This window comes from Clavelina lepadiformis, chromosome 7 (assembly GCF_947623445.1).
Source record: "Clavelina lepadiformis chromosome 7, kaClaLepa1.1, whole genome shotgun sequence".
NCBI lineage: Eukaryota > Metazoa > Chordata > Ascidiacea > Aplousobranchia > Clavelinidae > Clavelina > Clavelina lepadiformis.
Window position 1 is genome coordinate 15568369 of NC_135246.1, and position 18946 is coordinate 15587314.

Below are 18946 nucleotides of genomic sequence, written 5' to 3' on the forward strand. Positions count from 1 at the left end.
AGATCCGTTTTTCCGTGAAAGATCATGCTTACTTTTATAAGTGACAGGCCCCAATTTCAAATGTCGTGATAGCCTTTGTTCCATTACTTTTTTAAATTTTCACCGGAAATGGGACAATTAGTCTGTATTGTGACGTCTGGTCCATTTCCGGTTTGATATGGTAATTTCGCACGCGGCATTTGTTAGAATTGTAAAAGGGTGTAGTACTGTAGTTGGTTATTTTTGGCCCAACTGATGAGTCATCTAATTTCATCGCAACACACAGACACGCCTTGGCAATACGGTAGAGAATGTTTGGATTTCGTCGTCATTTATTTTCATGGTTATTTCTCCGTTAGTTATAATTAAGCTTTACATTTAGCGTTATTAATGTCCTGAAATTTTCAGCCGTAAAAGCCCTTTTCAACAGCTTGCTTTGCCTTGTGAGTCTCTCCATTCTATACCTTATATCGAAAATATCAGCCTGGTAAAAAAATCGATGTAAAAGTTGAGATCACGACTCCACACAACAGCTACTTTGAATTTCGTTTGTGTCCTTGGAACAATCTAAATTTTTGAGGTACGGAAAATACGGGTCTGGGTCTGGGTCTGGGTCTGGGTCTGGGTCTGGGTCTGGGATAACAAGAGGAATTCTACGGTTATTTAGATGTTCAAATCGTGGACGATTCTTTAAACCTAGTCGGGTCGGAAACTTCCACAAAAGGGAGCCTGTTAACAACCGTTGCTAACATTCTTGTTAGCACCAGTTTCTCATCATCTGCAGCTTCAGCGACAACAGCAACCAAAGAAAATACCAGCACCGGCAGCGTTGTTAATTGTTATTTTTAAACGTTTATATGATGCGACGTTGATGTTTTTTTGCAGAATTTAGCCACGGAAACGTAAAGATCGGCACACCAGTGTTCCGGAACTGCGGCTCCTTCTATACGTGTACCGCTTCTTACCTCGACCCGGTTGCCTTTGCTTGTCCAGCTGGTACGGTGTGTGACGTCAGCAGTGGCAGATGTGACCAAGAATACAGAATTCCTTATCAATACGAATCATACCAGTAATTTAATAATAATAAATAAAACATTTGAATGACATTGCAAAAATTGCACGTGATCATAGTCTTTGATAATTACTGGAATATTTTAAAATATCTTAATTAAGGCGGCCAATTTGCGAAAATAAATATAATGGAAGAAACATGCAAAAATATTCCAAGATTGTTGGCCGCGACTGTTGGTTGTGTAGTTAAAAATCTTCAGTCTAAATTGTTTTCCTTTTTTTGAAACAAAGCTGTCAGAAATCCAAAAGAGCAATAAGTGCACAAGGAAGCCCTTTTGTTTATCTCGGTTTGATGCCCTTAATTGCAAAATGCGTGATTTGAATCAATATGAAGTTGCACGCATGCAGTTGCCTTTGCATGCTTTACTTTTTGGCCTATGCTTGCCGATTTGTTACGAAATCGAGCAGAACCTTGTGATCCTGTCTATTGGAAGATGGAAAGACGTTTTTCAAAGTAATGAGAACTCAAATGACTAGAACCGACCACGTATACGAGAAAACAAAGTTTTTTGATGAAATGCAATAAAGGAAACGTGCCGTGACCGATCAAGCATGAAAGTTTTTCTTGATTTAATTAAATTTTTAATCTCTTTAATAAATTTTAGTCTAATCATCACCACGTGACCTTTAAAACTTCTGCTGTTGCTAGCGAATTAATAATTAAAGCTTTGAAATTGATTAAGACCCTGTTTGTAATCTTGTCACATGATGATTCGATCTGTGAGTCAAATGCGTAAAAACGGAATACAAATGCGTGCAAAGTTTAAGTTTACATTTACAGTAAAAAGGTTAAAAAGCAAGTGCTACGACAAGTTACCAGCCTTGACTAAATTGTCATTTGTTTCCAAACTATCATGTAAACTCGTTTGATTTTAATGTATTGTCTTTGTTGTTGTTTGCTTCTAATGTTTGTGTCTAATTTCAATCTATCGATATGATATTGAGAGGAAGCAAAGTCTAGTCGTAGGGGCCGCGTTTAAATTTCAATACAGGGTCTGCTGATCGCAAAGGAAAAGATTCTCGGCGACACAACCTTTATGAAACACCTGACTGGTCGCGAAGATATCCAAAAGTATAGAACGGTCATGATATGCCGCGTTTTTAATGACAAAATTTAACCGTGTTTATAGCTATACTGATTATATTATCGAAACAAATATCATCAAAATCAAGAATCACATATATTGCGTGCTAGTATTTTATTTTATTGTTTTGTGCATTTTATTTCTTACCCCATTATGGGTAAATATTGGGGCAAGGGACGGCGAAAAAATCTTTTCGGAAATTACACAATGATTATAATTGTGTCGATCTCAGTAGATACTGACGTTATTGCAAAATAACTTATAGAAAAAAATTCAATCAATTATCACGTATAATTGTTCCAAAACCGACTAAAAAGCACGATCACATACAAAATCCTCGATTTGTATTTTATGTTTGTTTTCTACGGAATCCGTGTGACTAACAACATGCGCGTCGGTATCTTGCATCGTCATGGTGACGTTAGCAATCTATGAAGAGCTAAGACCTTAGAGAAAATACGTGAAAATTTTTCGTTTCCGTGTAATGGAGGCCAATTGAAAACGGTTTGAGTACCAGACCTAGTTGGCATTTATCAATCTATTTAACCGATTTTCTTGAGTTGAATTTCAAGTTTAGTTAATAGTGCGTCGTATATAAAAACGTTTGCTCAAAATTACAAGTGCCCTGAAAAAAGCAATATTTTATCAGCTTTATAAACTTGACAGTACAGCGGCTGACATTTGACGGTTTCCTTTTTTCCAAAAACCTGTGCTCACTCTGACGTTAAAACCAAACATACAATCTTGAAGATAATACAAAGCTCTCTTCGACAAAGTTTTGTATATTTTTAATAACTGCATTATATTTTTCTACAAAACTCTACAAGAAAATAAAATATAGGCAGCGTTTACAAAAATAAATTAAACCTCACACTTAATAATTATTTACAGTAAACAAAAACATTAAATTTTAAATTAATTTATTTTAAATTAATTTAAACATTAAATCACAAAAAATATGATGCATGACAATTTTGTCGAGTGACCAAAATAGTCAAACACTTGGCAGCTTTCCTTCACCGGTCAGATGGTAAAAAAATAATAAAGTCATGGATAATGATCTAAACAAAGTAACGTGTGTGACCGTGAAGTAATTTAAGGTCCGATTCTCGATGATATTGTTCTGCATTTGAGGACGTATCGGCAGATCCGACAAAGAACTGTAAAATAAATGAGCATTCAATTCAACCATGAAATACTGTATTTTATTATCGATGCTAGATTGCAGTTTATACTTTAGTGCACTATACACAATGCACAGTTGCAGTACTGTGTTTACAATTAGCTCAACGCTCAACAACATTCAAATACCTACACAGTCGAGCAACATGTTTGTATAGGAATAAAAAAATAAATAGCAAAATTAAAAAACAGCCGGATCAAATATTTTATATGCTTCAAGTGAGACAGCATGTATATACGCGGTTAAGGTGCATGAAAACTGTCAGAATCTGGAAGAAGGTATAACACACCACCTTGCTTTGTCTACCTTTTCAGTTTTGAGTGTGGGGCAAAGTGCAAAACGATTTTGCAAATAACAAACGAGACGCTTATCGGTTCGACTTGGATAAACCTATTCTAGCCTTCACAGGGTGTTTGAAACGAAAAAGCGAAATGAACAACCAACACGCCGGCATGAAACAAACATATCTTAAAGATTGTTGTGGCATTGGTTTCTGTATACATGCTATCGGTCTCTTGAAGCGCTTCATCTGTTTATTCGGGTGAAAAAAAACATACTATAACTTACATTGTCGTCTTTTGTCATTAGCAGGACAGCTATTCCATGACTTGGTGAGTACGTTGTATCTACAGTATGGAGTGCAGTCAAGCTACAAAGTAAACCGTGAAATTTTATCGAAATATTTCGCATCAGCAAAATTATCTCGATTTTTTGACTTTCAATCATATTTTTTTGTTGTCGATGAACTATAACCAACTTTTTATACTTATAAGGGAACAAAAACTTAGTTTAACGCACATTCATACTTTCATTGAGTATAAAAAATTAAAGTGATATGTGTCTGATGATGTTATAAGTGCAATATTGCCAGTATATGATACACTGCACGTTTTCGTATTTGTTTTTGACTTACTATGAATTTCTTGGGCCGGGGTGTAGTCGTAGATTTTTCAACACTTGCTGCCGTTGTTGCGAGTTCTGTTTCAGAATCTTTGTTTACTTGTGGTGCGGGAACTGCAAAGTTATATGTTGTAATTTTTACCGATGTCGATTAGTCTCATATAGTGAGACGTTTATACATGCAGGTGGTTAAGGATGAATCGCTTGCAACTGGCAGCCATCTCACTCACCTGCGTTGACTGACAAGACAAAGTAGAGAAATGCGAACAAGATAACGCAGGTCTTCATTCTTTCGATCGTTCACAAAACTTTCAAATATAATATAAAAAACTAAAATTTGCAAAGTATTTTGCACGCTATTAGCGCTGTTTTAATGTCTGAAGTCTGAAAAATTAAAAAAAAAAATTAACATTTATTATAGCTTTCTCTATAATGCATACGCTACGTTAAATCCATTCATTGCTACTACTGTGTAACACATGCATAAGTCGGCAAGCTAATTGCTCAGACTACAAATTAGGTCACATCATTATTAATACACTGTATTAATTGCACATTAATAAATAATTAATATATTGTATATAGTGAATGTAATATAATTAATGTCTTGTGTAACACTCTTAAGCGATAAAGTCAAGTCTGTAAGATTAATAAACGAACATGTATTACAGTAAGATAAATGTGTTTAAACACATTCATTGCTTAAATGTAATGTAACACATGCAAAAGTCTTTACGCTCATTGTACAAAGTACAAGTAAAACTCTTCTCTATACCAGAGCAAAAATACCACTTGTTTTACATATCCTCCATTTTCTGCTACAGCACGACGGACTTTGATCCGAAGCCGTTTGAAGCAAACTGATTAAACGACCGACAAATATATACCGTTTTTAAAAGTGACGTAACATATTGCTCGTTGATATTAAAAACCAGATTAATTGGCGATAGTGGAGTTCAAAATAAAGAAGAGTTCATACATGGATGTTGACATGATTTCCGAGATATTTAGAGACATAAGCTCAGAATAACGTAAAATGGCTAAAAATTGCAAACCATTTTTTGTCAACTCCAACTTTTACTTCTATTCTGAAACTGATGGGCTAGTTTCAAAGTAAGAATTACTACATATCATGTCTTGTGGACTTAAGTCTATATCGAGATGAATTTTTGAGTTATAACAATGTAAAATAAAAACAATTTATAATACTAGCGATGAAGTGAATGTTTTATACATGTTACCGCCTCCGGATGAGTGTATATGTCGGTTGAATGAAACTTAAATGCAATTTTGCACAATTTTCGAGCCTGTAAAAGCGTTTGGCTCCACCTCCGTTTTGGCAGGATGATTGAAAGTGACGCAATCAAAAAAATTTATAGAATAAATCTCGCCATCAACGCACGCTGACATTTGATTGACAGGCGACGAGATGATTTCAAGATCTTAATTAATTGGCAACACGATGAAAGGTTCTTAAAAATATTAAACGAACAATTGTCAGACACAAAATGAACGCAGCTCCCAGAAATGGGATAGAACAATTTAGCAATTCCTTTATGGGTTTCCACCTTCCAGGTATTGACTGCAGCCAATTGTCGCCTCCATTTAAGGAAAATGAATCTGACACCGACAGACGCTTTTAATTATGACCTCATTTAACGTTTACACGAATTGGTGAAATGACCTGAGGTAAACTTTAGCAAAAAATGCTTTCAAATACGGAGTTAACGAGCTTTAGCTTCATGTGTTTTATTTCCTCAGTTTTGCGTGAAAGTTGCTTTATAAATAGAAACAATTAAAGTACGAAAATAAAATGTTTTCTATAATACAATATATATATAATAATCTATATAAATATATATATATAATATATTAATAATATTTCCCGAATGTTGAATGAAGGAAGTGAATTAATATATAAAAATAAAATATATGACAAATCTTTGCTGGCCATGTGACCAAGTCATTCCACTTAGATTAATAAAAACGTACGGTATTTACAAAATAATGAATAAATTTTTCATGTTATGCGTCATTAGTGGAAAATATACACTATACAGTCATCCTCAAGCATCAGCATAAACTGCAAAAACAGAGTTACTTAATTGTACAGATTTGCACGCAAAGTAAAATGTAAGAATTTTTTCGAAAAAGTGTCAATTATTGCGGAACATATTCTTAAAAAAGACTCTGATTTTCTAGAAATAGTTTAATAAGCATTTCCGGGAAAGCTTAAACGCTATTTCCCGGAAAAAACCATAACCCATGCGGCCACAGGGTTATTTCTCCATTACGAGTTTTAGCCAAAAGCCTTAGGCTAATATGCATGCGCTTTGCACGTTATCAGTTTCTGTCACGAGGTGCGTGCTGCAAGGAGAAGGTTGCTTGTGGCTCTAAAAATTTCAAAACTTTGAAAAAATTTTTAATCTACTTGCGTATCCGGAGGTTATGTTTATATGTTGCGTAAACCAAGCTGCGCTAAACATAGCAGGATTAGGCTAAATTTAGAGCGATGAGTGTGTAAATTTAGATACATCATCTCCAAAGTAAAACAGAACCTTGTTTGACAGAGTTAAAAATAACTCCGAAAGGACTTATTTTTGTAAGTCTGAATCAAAACCAATTTCGTCTACGTTTTAGATAAATAGACGACTGAAGTTTTTGGATTCGAAAGTTTAGCATATCTATTACGTAAGAAAAAACATACTTATTCCTAAAAATGGAAATGTTTGATTTTGGGGATATTTTACAATCAAAACGACGGCAGCTGTAATGAGCTGCCTGATTCATAGAGTTGCGGGGTAAAAATTTTGACGTAAAAATCCCTAAATAACATGTCACATGTTAATCTACTAAAATGTTAAAAAAAGTAGATTACGTTATAAAGTTTATTTAATTTTATAAAAATTCTTTTTAACATTTATGAATTACAAGAGCCTGCTTCGTGTGTCTGAAATTATTTGAGATTGTTTAATGTTTTCGTAATATTTAATTTTTTTTGGAATTTACACGAATTTACATAAATTTCGTTTTTTTTGAATTTATATAAGCTTGTATGAACTTAATCGATTTTGCACAAATTTACTCAAAATTAAATGATTTTCATGTAAGTTTTCTGAAGGTTATAAAAAGCTATTAAATTTTAAATAAAGATATTTCAACTTTCAAAGAATGCATTTGAGTTTATATCAAATAATAAATTTTCATGAAATTATTTTAAGTTATTTTGCATTTATTTAAATTCCTTTGTTTGAATTTAGTTAAATTTATATGAGTTCGAATAAACTTATTTGAGTTTATATAATTTTTTTAAACTTTAGGAAATACAATATATCTTGTTTGAATTTATCAATTTAGTTGAATTTATAGCTTTATTTCCATCATTTTTTGAAAGGGTTTAAAGTTATTTGAATTTTTATGATGTTATACGAACTTATTCAAATTTACACAAATTTGTATAATTTTACATTGAAGTGAGTGTTTTAACAACAACCTTTCTAAGATTAGGAATGAGTAACTTAATAAGTAACCGGGTGACCGGTAACTAACTTTACGTTTTAAAAAAGTAACTGAATAATTGTAACGAATATTTTAGTTACTATTGTTTTTGTAACAGTAATTAATATTTAGTAATATTAAGTTATTGTAAGTGTTTTTGTTTCACTACTGTAGCATTAGCTAATGCATTTAATGAATAGTCACCGTGTCACCTTATACGTAGCCTATATGTGTTTTATACCGTTACATTCAGCAGAAGTAGATTCCTCAATTGCGTTATCGTTTTCCTAACAAATTGTAATAAAATACTCACAGTGCATTATTCTAATACTCAAACATAATCCCTATGCATGACAGTTGAAATGCGTTTTGAATGCATGCGTGTTTTTTCTGGTATTTATTTGTGTACCCCAAAGCAATAATTTCTCTCAAGCGCCTGACTTTTTTACGTGAAGTGTGATCAACTGAGGATGACTGCTGTACGATTTTGTGTGAGTGAGAACACGCGGGAGCGATGAAGGTACAAAGGACGGTCACGTTTTGTGTTCTACAGTGTAAATATAAGCGCTTTAGGCTTCATTCATAAAAAGTGGCTTTCAGTTGTTTGTCGGCTTTTGTCCCCTTATACTGAATCAATGAGTTTTAGGCGGTGACGGTGATTTATTTTACAACCTTCGAGTTTTGAAGATTATAATCGTACAGCTGTATTTCCCTACATGGCAGTCTTTTTAACTGCCCGAGCCTGATTGCCTGACCCTTGACGATGACTTGGTCAGTGTCAGTCGTGAAGCTGTTATTAGACTCTGTGTATTTTTGCAAGTTTTCGTTCCCTGGTTTGGCTACACTTTCATTATAACCATCCATGATCTATACGAAGCTCTGATTCTTTTGCACGACTCCAGAGAAAACGATTATCGGCTATCTATATGTCTACTCACGCATGTATTTTTCATGAAGACGTGACATCTGCACTGCTCATGTTGGTAGTGATATGTCAAACGTGATATCGCAATCTCTTTTTTAGTATCAGCAGTTAGCGCAAAACCCGTTTGACATTTCATTTTTCACCGTTAATAGTAAATAAAATAGTACAGATATGCTTATAATGCAAGATCACAAAGCGATCAAAAAAAACGAAAACATTTGTGCAACTTGTGCAAAAGAATTGTAAAGGATGACGTGTTACATAATGTCGCAGTATAGTAGGATGCAACAAGTAGGTGCAGCACATGTTCGCGTAGAGATTAGTTGTTTACATTTCTTTGAAATATCAAATGAGTGAAGGCTTGTAAATTTAAATTAAAATTTTTGGACTTTTTGAATATTGCACATCTTTATATTGCTAAAAACAATTGCCTATAATATTGATCTCAACCTCTTTCTGCAGTTAGTGGGAATAATAACTCCTATGGGAACTGTAGCATCAATAAAGCCAAAATGTTAAAGTTAGCGCTCACTGCTGCTCTACAGGATGTGTTTATTCTATTTTGTTTGTTTTTTCCGCTGAGGTTATGGAATGACAAAATGCTAGATGCCAAGCCAATCCCAGCATACCCAACACTTGATGGTCCTTGGTCTTACCTTTCATGTCAAGCGAACCTTGTGCAATCGTTCTATCAGTAATGTTTAATCAATGTTTCGTGATTGAATTTAACTGGAAATGCAGTTGCAGCAACTCGTTACTGCTTTCAATTGTCATGATTATCAGTGGGCGAGACGTTACGTTATTCAGTCATTTCCGGAAGCTATTTGTATCGGCTCTCATGTCCAACTTTATAAATCGATTGATTGAGGAGATATATATGCAAACGGCACACTTCCACGACAACTGCGATTCTAGCACTTTTACAGACATTATGCACACAAATCCACAACTATATGTCACTTGCATTATTTATAGCACTACATATGATGAAAACAGACCTCAAGTTTCTTTTATTAAGTTATCAGTTCAAAGTATATGATGACAGGGCATGCACATTGTGCTCAAAAACAATTGTCAAACTTTATGCACATTTTTGCTCATATTTTAGTGATTATACGGTTATTAAACTATTAATCATTAAACATTAATCACCGGCTAACGATAATTATAACTTTTATTTTAATGCGTTCAAGGATAAACACATTTTATTAAAGATCAACTACGAAATAAAAAAATAAAAAAAATATATGTGAAATACTTATTAACCCACAACTGGCGCAGTTATATGGAAAAAGTAAATTAATTTACACAATGCTGATGTATTTTCAAACGCTGTAGCGTGTTTCAACCCATCTAAAGTAAAGGTCCGCTTGTAGAAACGCATTTGATTCGACGACAGAACCTGCACAGGACTGCAAACAAACAAAAAAATGCTTGATTAGAAAATTTGAAAACTTTACAGATTTGCAAGAAATTTTTCTGAAAGAGCTGATATATTCAATAAATAGTTAAAATAAGTGGAAATTAAAGTTGTAAAAATATAGAAGACATACTGTAAATATCACATCTATATGTATGGTACAATTTTTTGGCTCTTTGCTATAACTTACTTGGAAAAAGTTTTTTGTTGCAATCGCCGACGAATGATCGGTTTGTTGTGCTCTTGCGGCAATATTCTTGACATTTCTTTAAGGTAAACATGGGTACAGGTTGTTGTTATTGGTTTAAAAAGAAGCAACATCTGCTTAGCTTTACATTTATTTGTTCTTGATTTACACCGAAAGTAAATAAAACGTTTGATTGTTATATTTTTTAACTTTCGTTTCAATTAATTAGATTCTCACCCTGTTGATAAAAGAATTCCCAAGACTAAATGGAGAAATCTGATTCTCTCTTATTATCTGTGCGAGATAGAAGTCCGGTAGCGATTCGCCGGACGAATGATGGGTGACATTTCCTAACACTTCATTTTCGATAGGCTCCGCAGATGTCACTACATAGAAGGAAAACGTTTTCATTAACAGCAAAAGAAAACCTGTTTTGCTTATCACTTATCAGTTATCACCGTGCAAACTATAGCATCGCTTCATAGATAACTCTATTACTGGCAACAATAGATTAAAAGCATATTCATAAAAGAAGCCTAATGTAGTTTAACAAAAAGAATTAAGAGAAAAAAACAAAATGTTTACATATTTTAAGGCGCAAAACGCATATATTATTTCTAGCAAATTTTCAACGATGAAGTCGTACGATCAAATAAAAGAAAGTTTTAAATGACTACAAACAACGCAAAGATTACTAAGTTTGCTGACCAGAGCAAAGTTAAGATCACCAATCACCGAGGATTTGGTTAGAAGACCAATTTTACAATTGATCGCTAACTTCAACATATACTACAACTGACACCAAACAGACACCAGAACCTTGAAAAACCTAATGATGCCGAACGTAAATGCACTATATATACAATATATTAATGAACGATTCATCGTTCAAGACGCTTAGGTTTGAATCAAGAATCAATTAAATATGAGGCTTATATATTAAATATTGGTTGCATTATGATCTTTATTGTGTTATCATGTCATTGCTATATATTTCATAACATTAAACTTTATGAATATATTCTTATTTTACATTTTAATTCATTCGGAAAAGAATCAGAAAAATGTTTTCTTACTCGAAAAAGATGCCAAAATGAGACAAGTTACGGCCAATAAAGAATAGATAGTTTTCATCTTGTTGGAGATATCTTCGCTTACAAATTTATCAATTAAAACAACAGCTTTCACAGAAGTTTATACAATCTAAAATCCTGTAAAAACAAAATTTTTAAAGGCATCTAAGAAGTTTCCGTTTCAAGTGTTTATAAAAACCACAAGCAGACACAATCATGCTCATCTATATAACAACAATGATTTTTTCATGTAGTCATCTCGCGTTCTAGTTTGCAATGCAATTTTGTAATTTCCTTGCCACCAGTCAGCCAGTTAATTCGTGTGAACTTATCATCCAAACTCGCAAACATGTCCCATCACGTTTATGCTGGCGCAGTCTGTTTTATATCCGGCAGACAAGAAATGACTTTTTCACAAACTTTTCGAGAACATTTTCCCACTGTACTCTTGACGCGCAATTCTCTTTTTTGCTGTCTCTCTTTCAGGGCTCTGTAAATTACTATCACTCATTCAGTTTTGTACCACCCTTATTTAGAATTAAAGATTACTTAGAATTTTGACAGTAATGTCAAAGTTTCTACTATAGTTTTAGCAATGGACTGATCAACGTTTAACTAAAAAACTTAGTTACGATTTGTTAAAATTACGGAATTTTTTGGGGTAATTAAGATTACAATTAAGCAGCATGTTGCATGAAATCGACATCTAATCTCTCCAAATAAAACTCAAAAAAATTCAATTAAACTATAAGTTTTACTTAAAGAACTTTCATTGGCAAACAGCAAGTAAAATAATAATGTTCTTCTGAAAATTCTCCTCAACTAAAGTGAACTGGAAACAGTAAATTCGGAGCTATATATACAGTCATTCTGTATAAGCAGAAACACGCAGAAACGTGTTTTCCCCCATATAACGTCGCAGTATGCAAATAATCTTAAGCAATTAAGTAAAGCAAAGGAAGTTGTCAAGCGTGTCGCGAAACGTTGTTTTGCGGGGACAAAATGTTTCGGACGACAAAAATATATTCTCGACTAAATTAAGACATCTTGTGATCGTGGAGTGTTTCCGTGCGGGATAAAACGTTTTGTCTATATATAGTTTTATATATATAGACAATAGGATGGTTTGCTTTGTTAAATAGTGTCTCGTCAAAGCTACTTATTAAAAATGCTTGTTATTACCATGCTCTTACATCAGGGGTGACGAACCTATTCGATGACGCGGGCCACTTTGTCAGTTACGGCTGAGCAAGCGGGCCGCACAATTGTTTTAACATTTTGCATAATAATTAGCATTCAAGCACAACCGCTTCATTTGGCAGATTTTTAGCTGCTCCCGCGGCCGCAAAAAATACATCGATTGAGTGCGGCAATCTATTGAAGACATACTGCTGTGACTCAATTGTGCTATCAGCTTTTGATATCGCATTGCGCAAAGATTAGAAACAGGTGAAAGAAAGTTCAAGACTGCTGGTCTCACCGGACGCTTCGTTCAAGACTGCTGGTCTCCCGGACGCAAAATTTAACCCTAAATTCTGGACATGTCCGGAATTTTCCGGACGGTATGGCAACCCTAAAATTCCTATAAGTCCTATATGCCTTGCATGTATGGGCGTTTGTCAAATCGTTTGGTGGGCCGCACAAAATTGTTTGGCGGGCCGCAGGTTCGTCACCCCTGTCTTACATCATGAAATGCCATTAAAATTACTTACCATTTAGAGACGGGTTTTTGAAAGTTCATTTTACAACAGTAAAACTTGCTAAGCAGTTTGCATGTTTATGTGAAATATTGTTTGTTATTTTATTGCTGTTGTTATTGAAGTACAGTGGGACCTGTTAATCCGGACCCCGATGAACCGGAATCCCCGCTATCCGACACAAAACTGCCGGGAACGGATTTCTTCCTATGCATTTTACCCCTTTAATCCGGAAACCCCGCTGTCCGACTCCGACACAAAAGTTTTGGAACAAATGTGCTAAATCAATAGCAATAAAATCCGATAAACCGGATTATTAACAGTTAAGCGAAAATGATTCACGATTGTCCTAATACAGTATTGTTAGTTTGTTGACGAAACAATAGCCGATTATTATCTACGCATAATTACGTTGCGTTGCATAATGACGTTGTAGCAGCGGTGACGGTCCTATTCGTTGTGGCAAGCCACTTTGTCAGTTACAGCTGAGTAAGCCGCACAGCTTTTTAGTCATACTATGAAATACTGTACAGTATTTTAGAAACGAAAAAATAAATTGTTCATCAACACTAACAAACAACGCTTCCGCGGTCGCAAAAAAATACGTACATTACATAGGTTGAGTGCGGCAATCTATTGAAGACATACTGCTGCGACTCAATCGTGCTATCAGCTTTTGATATCGCATTGCGCAAAAATTGGAAACAGGCCTAAGAAAGTTCTAGACTGCTGGTCCCGCCGGAATGCTTCGCCATGCAAGAGCGGTTGTCAAACCGATTTGCGGCCGCATGTTCGTCACTTCTGGCTTAGAGCATTCGTCTTTAATACGGTGGTTCGGGGGTTCGACACTGGGTCGGATCATACAAAAAATATAATTTTATTTTAGTTGCTGTCCAGCCAGAAACTCGGTACTTAGAATTGGAGTAAGGTGCATACTGCGTATCGAACACGGTGCTGCATTTGCAAGATTGATTGATTTTTTACTTTCCAATAATCCGGATACCCCGCTAAACCGACATTTTTTGACGAAACGAAGTGGTCCGGATTAACGAGGTCTCACTGTACTTGAAAAGGAGATAAAACCCGTTTCATATAAATGAACTTATTGGGCAATTTCATATACGGAACAGCTTGTTGGAAAAGTTAATTCTTTGTATTTCTATACCAAACAATGTTTACTTACTTGTTTCTCGGAATATTTCTAAATTTCTCCACCGCCTCGATTTATTTGACATCTTTTCAAATAAATCCAGACCAGTTGTTTTATTAATTTTCTCAAATGTTATACGATTTTGTTTTATAGTGTCTTGTGTAGACGTTTATCCGCTTTTACAAAATCCCAACATGCCGAAGTGTATTAGGGCCAGGGGTCTGATTTTATAATGTATTTTTTTTTTACGCCATTGATATCACAGGTGAGATCGAGCGAAAGCTCTTCTTTAAAACCTGTAAGAGTTGGCATATAGATTCTCCGCTATTTAACCTTTGTGCAGAACACCCTTGTTCAGAAAAGAAGGTACAAGTGTTTATAATATGCTTTGCATGTGTATAGGATAGCAATGATTAACCATGCTTCATACAACGAAATGGATAAAAAAATTTGCATTTGCATGAATTGTCTGCTGACATTTTATTGTTTAAAGCGTTCATTCCACACGTCTTTTGGATTAATGTTGGACGAAGGGATAAATATGGAGTTGTGATAGTAACAGCAGGATCTTAATAGCAATAATAATAATAGGATCTTTTTCTGGAATTCGGTCGTACTAATCACATACAGTGATTATACAAATAAATGTTGCAAAACATTTTCGCTATTAGTAGGCCAATCACAACTAGTGTTCGAAGACGGCTAAATATAATTTTCGTAGAAAATAAATAAAACGTCTTAGCCAAATCCTAGTATTTTTTGTTTTATAATGTTTCAGGGAAGTTTTAACTTAACGTTCTAGAAATAACATTTGGAAACTATATATAGAACATTATCTTGACGTTGTACAAATGTAATGCAAAAAAACTTGTTGACAACTTCAAGACAACGATGCATAACGTCGAAAATACGTTGTCTGCTTCCTGGACAGACAGGTGAAAGATTTCAAGAATGCAACAACGAGCAGGCAGCAATGTAGGAATGATCCAGTCATTTGCAACGTGATAAAATTGCTGCAAAAGAGTCTGAACACGAAGACTGACAAAAGACGTGCTGAAAGATGCTTGTAAGAAATCTTTCTTGCCCTTTGCATGTCCATACTTTTGTTTGGGGCATATTTCCTGACTTATCAATAGACGTGTGCGTAAAGGTCCTGCAACGTGACGTTATCAATGTGCCAGTGTACAATTAGTTTAGCGCAGGGGTGGGCAAACTACGGCCCGCGGGTCCATTTTCTGCGGCCCGCCGGCACTTGCAGAAACTCCTACTCATCACTTATTGTTTTAATTAAACAGGTTACATGACAAAATATTATTCCCTTTACGAGTGTGTTTTTCTCTTCACTTTCAGTGCGTAAACACACACACGTCAGTCGCGCATGTATTGCAACATACACTTCTCACGCATTGCTTGATTCAATTGTTTGATCATAAAATACAATTACGGTAGCGGCTACCGTAGGCCTACCGTAACCGTAAAACTGTGAACAGTTGCACAAGTCTCATTAAATTTTGTGATGATGATTGCATAGATTTAAACGTAACTGAGTGTGGAATACAAAAATTGTGTTTAATATGAATATGCGTTTATTTACACACCGGGTAAATTTTCCTACTTTGTAATGAGAATGTGCGGCGCGCCGGCTGCAACATTTTTTCAAATGTGGCCCTCAGTACAAAAAGTTTGCCCACCCCTGGTTTAGCGTGTTCGGACATATACGTGTAAAGTTATCGTTTCTGTTGTCACGAATTGCAGCTGACTGAAAACGATTTGCCGATTTGGGTCCAGTCAGCATTTACCAATTTACTTAACTGTTCTTTTTTAGGGCAAACCATTAAAATGTGTAGTGTTTTATCAATTCAATCAATCAATTCATAGCATTAATTTATTAAGCTACAGATCTGTTGATATATACCTTATATACGTAGATCAGTCAACAGTTACATCGCTTTCACGATAATATTTTTTTTGTCTTATAAAGATATATTTCCTCAAAATTTCTACAAACGCCTGGCAATAAAACAACAAAAAAATTAAATACCATATTCTAGTATTGACACTGTGTCAGGTGTCAGACATCCAGGGGTTTATTTTTTCCTAATTAACATATTTAGTCTGACATCAAAACCAAACCAAGTATTGAAAAGTATTACAACGTTTTTCTATAAAATTGTGTATTGCTTTTAATAATTTTATTTTTTTTTTAGCAAATCTTTGCAAGAAATTTATCTATAGCGGATTATGCCGCTTCATTGAGGACACTCAGCTACATTTAAACGTTAAGCCACAAAATAGCGAGTATGACGTATATAGTTACGCATTATAAACAAACGCACAAGTATTTGGCATTTTTTACCCTGGCCAGATCCTAATCACATAAATAATGATCAATTGCATGAAATGATATTTGTGATTGTGAAATAATTCAAGGTCCGATTTTCGATGATGTTGTTCTGCAGTTAAGGACGTATCGACAGACCCGACAAAGAACTGTAAAATAAATGAGTATTCGATTAAAACATATAGATTATTTTATTGATAATTTAATGAATTGTAAATTCTATTGCAATGTTTGCAGTTATCTAAAACGACAATATTTAAGTAATTTTATCGTAACGTAACATGTTTGTATAGTAAAAAGTATTAAAAAATACTGTATATTACTAAAACTTAAAATACCAAAGTCTAACTTACATCGTCCTAGTTTTTCAGTAGGGCAGCCATCCCTTGACTTATTGAACACGTTGTATCTGCAGTATGGAGTGCAGTCGAGCTATAAAGTATGATAAAAAAATTTCATCAAAACGTGTATATGCAGTTTTCAACTTTTTAAATCATTATGCACTTATTATTTGAAAAATTTACATACATTTCTTTATAGTTATAATAACCAAAGAACAATTTAATTACATGCGAAATCTTACTCTCATTTGTAATAATGATGCATTAGTTTTCGTTTTTGACTTACTATAAATTTCTTGGGCCGGGGTATAGTCGTAGGTTTTTCAACATTTGCTGCCGTTGTTGCGAGTTCTGTTTCAGAATCTTTGTTTAATTGTGGTGCGGGAACTGCAAAGTTATATGTTGTAATTTTTACCGACGTCGATTAGTCTCATATAGTGAGATGTTTATACATGCAGGTGGTTAAGGATGAATCGCTTGCAACTGGCAGCCATCTCACTCACCTGCGTTGACTGACAAGACAAAGCAGAGAAATGCGAACACGATAACGCAGGTCTTCATTCTTTCGATCGTTCACAAAACTTTCAAATATTATAACCGACCTAAGGTCTATTATGGGTACTGCACGTCTGCAAAATTTAGAACAAAACCTGCTTTAACATTTCTTACCCTGTTGCTTGCAAGCATTATAAACCATGCCTAAGCCTGTATGCTTATTAAACTGTTCACTCTCCAAGAGAAACCGCTTTTTTATCCAGTGCAAAAATATAATTTGTTATATCTTTTCTTCCTGCTTTACCCGCTCCACTTTTTCAAGCAAACTGATTGAATACCGACTTTAATACCGTTTACAAAGTGCCGTAATATATTGTTCATTTCCAGAAAAAAGCTGCAATAATTGGCTAATTTATACAGTCAGTAGATAGAGTATAAGGAAGTATTTGGCCATATCACATTTACGTAATACATTACCAATAATGTAAAAATGCTGAAACTTGAAAATCACTTTCGTCAATTGATATTTTCTCCCTTATTTTGAAAATAAATTGGTTTGATAAGAAGCAATGTTCTGTATCATGTTGTCTAAAGTCTAGACTTTTGCCTGGAAGGTGTTTGTGAGCTAAATCAATGCAGATTGAGAGTTATTGATAAAAGAAGTGCTGAAGTGATTCCGTATTATGTTACGCCTTCGGGTTTTATATTTTAGTTAACAAAAGCTTCCACTGTATCTTTGGGTAATTTGCAAAATTTTAAAAGCATATTTTGGCTTCATTTCGATCTTAGTTGAGTGATTGGTAGAAGGTTAAGCAAACAGTTTTGCGTAATAAACTACGTCATCAGCACACACTGGCCCACGCTGATACACGACGAAATGATTTTACGATATCAACTTGGCACCAAGACGAAAGCAAATTTTTGAACAAAGTCCAGCAAGCAATAGCCAGACATTAATCGATCGTAGTTCCTAGAAATAAGTTAAAGCGAACTTCTTTAGCAACTCCTTCACGACAAAGATGATGAGTCACCGACAGACGCTCCAAATTATATGACTTCATTTCACGTTTATGCGAGTCGGTCATATACGGATTGAGCCAAACTTTAGAAGAAAAACCTTTGTGAATAAAGAGGTGAAATACTGGCCTTTTATTTTCTTTTCTCGATCCCTTGTGAAATTGATTTTTCCTTAAAAACATTTGCCTGTATAGTACATAGGATACTTGTCTGTGCATGAACTGTTTCTGTCACTAGGTGCATGGGCATGCATGGTTACTTTTGGGCTTAAAACTTTGAGATGGCATGTATACTTGCTGATTTAAAGATCACATTTTAGTGTCGCATAAACAAAACTGCGCTAAACCGCTACATCTCATTTAAATTTCAAGCAACAAGTGCGTTAATTAGAAAGAACCGTTTTGAAACAAACCACAGGGTTATGCTCAATTTAAATATTTTTCTTTTAAGGAGAAATAAGAATTTTTTTTATTTAAGAAGTATTAGATTTTGAAATTAACTAGATTTAGTATAAAACGTTCAATTTCTGGACTTTTCTCAAACTAGAACAAATTATTTTACGGCATGAAATATTTCATGACGCA

General features: G+C 34.5%; 3 protein-coding genes across 4 annotated transcripts; all 3 read right to left on the minus strand.

Moving 5' to 3' along the window:
- Positions 1-493: 493 nt before the first annotated feature.
- Positions 494-4568, minus strand: LOC143466192 (uncharacterized). Its single transcript, XM_076964828.1, has 4 exons — positions 4449-4568; positions 4232-4332; positions 3886-3967; positions 494-612 (listed from the first exon to the last, which is right to left on the minus strand). Exons 1-4 carry the CDS (start codon positions 4504-4506, stop codon positions 494-496), a joined length of 360 nt encoding a protein of 119 aa, XP_076820943.1. The 5' UTR covers positions 4507-4568.
- Positions 4569-9628: 5060 nt separating this feature from the next.
- LOC143465488 (uncharacterized) lies at positions 9629-11480 on the minus strand. The gene is made up of 4 exons (XM_076963814.1): positions 11325-11480; positions 10486-10634; positions 10252-10327; positions 9629-10053 (listed from the first exon to the last, which is right to left on the minus strand). The coding sequence occupies exons 1-4, from the start codon at positions 11380-11382 to the stop codon at positions 9995-9997; spliced, it is 342 nt and encodes a 113-aa protein (XP_076819929.1). The 5' UTR covers positions 11383-11480; the 3' UTR covers positions 9629-9994.
- Positions 11481-16034: 4554 nt separating this feature from the next.
- Positions 16035-17807, minus strand: LOC143465491 (uncharacterized). 2 transcript variants are annotated; one of them, XM_076963818.1, is made up of 4 exons: positions 17354-17807; positions 17137-17201; positions 16863-16941; positions 16035-16658 (listed from the first exon to the last, which is right to left on the minus strand). In XM_076963818.1, exons 1-4 carry the CDS (start codon positions 17409-17411, stop codon positions 16594-16596), a joined length of 267 nt encoding a protein of 88 aa, XP_076819933.1. In that variant the 5' UTR covers positions 17412-17807; the 3' UTR covers positions 16035-16593. The 2 variants fall into 2 exon arrangements, with proteins under 2 accessions (XP_076819933.1, XP_076819932.1); XM_076963817.1 differs by having other exon boundaries at positions 17137-17237; positions 17354-17773.
- Between the last annotated feature and the right edge of the window lie 1139 nt (positions 17808-18946).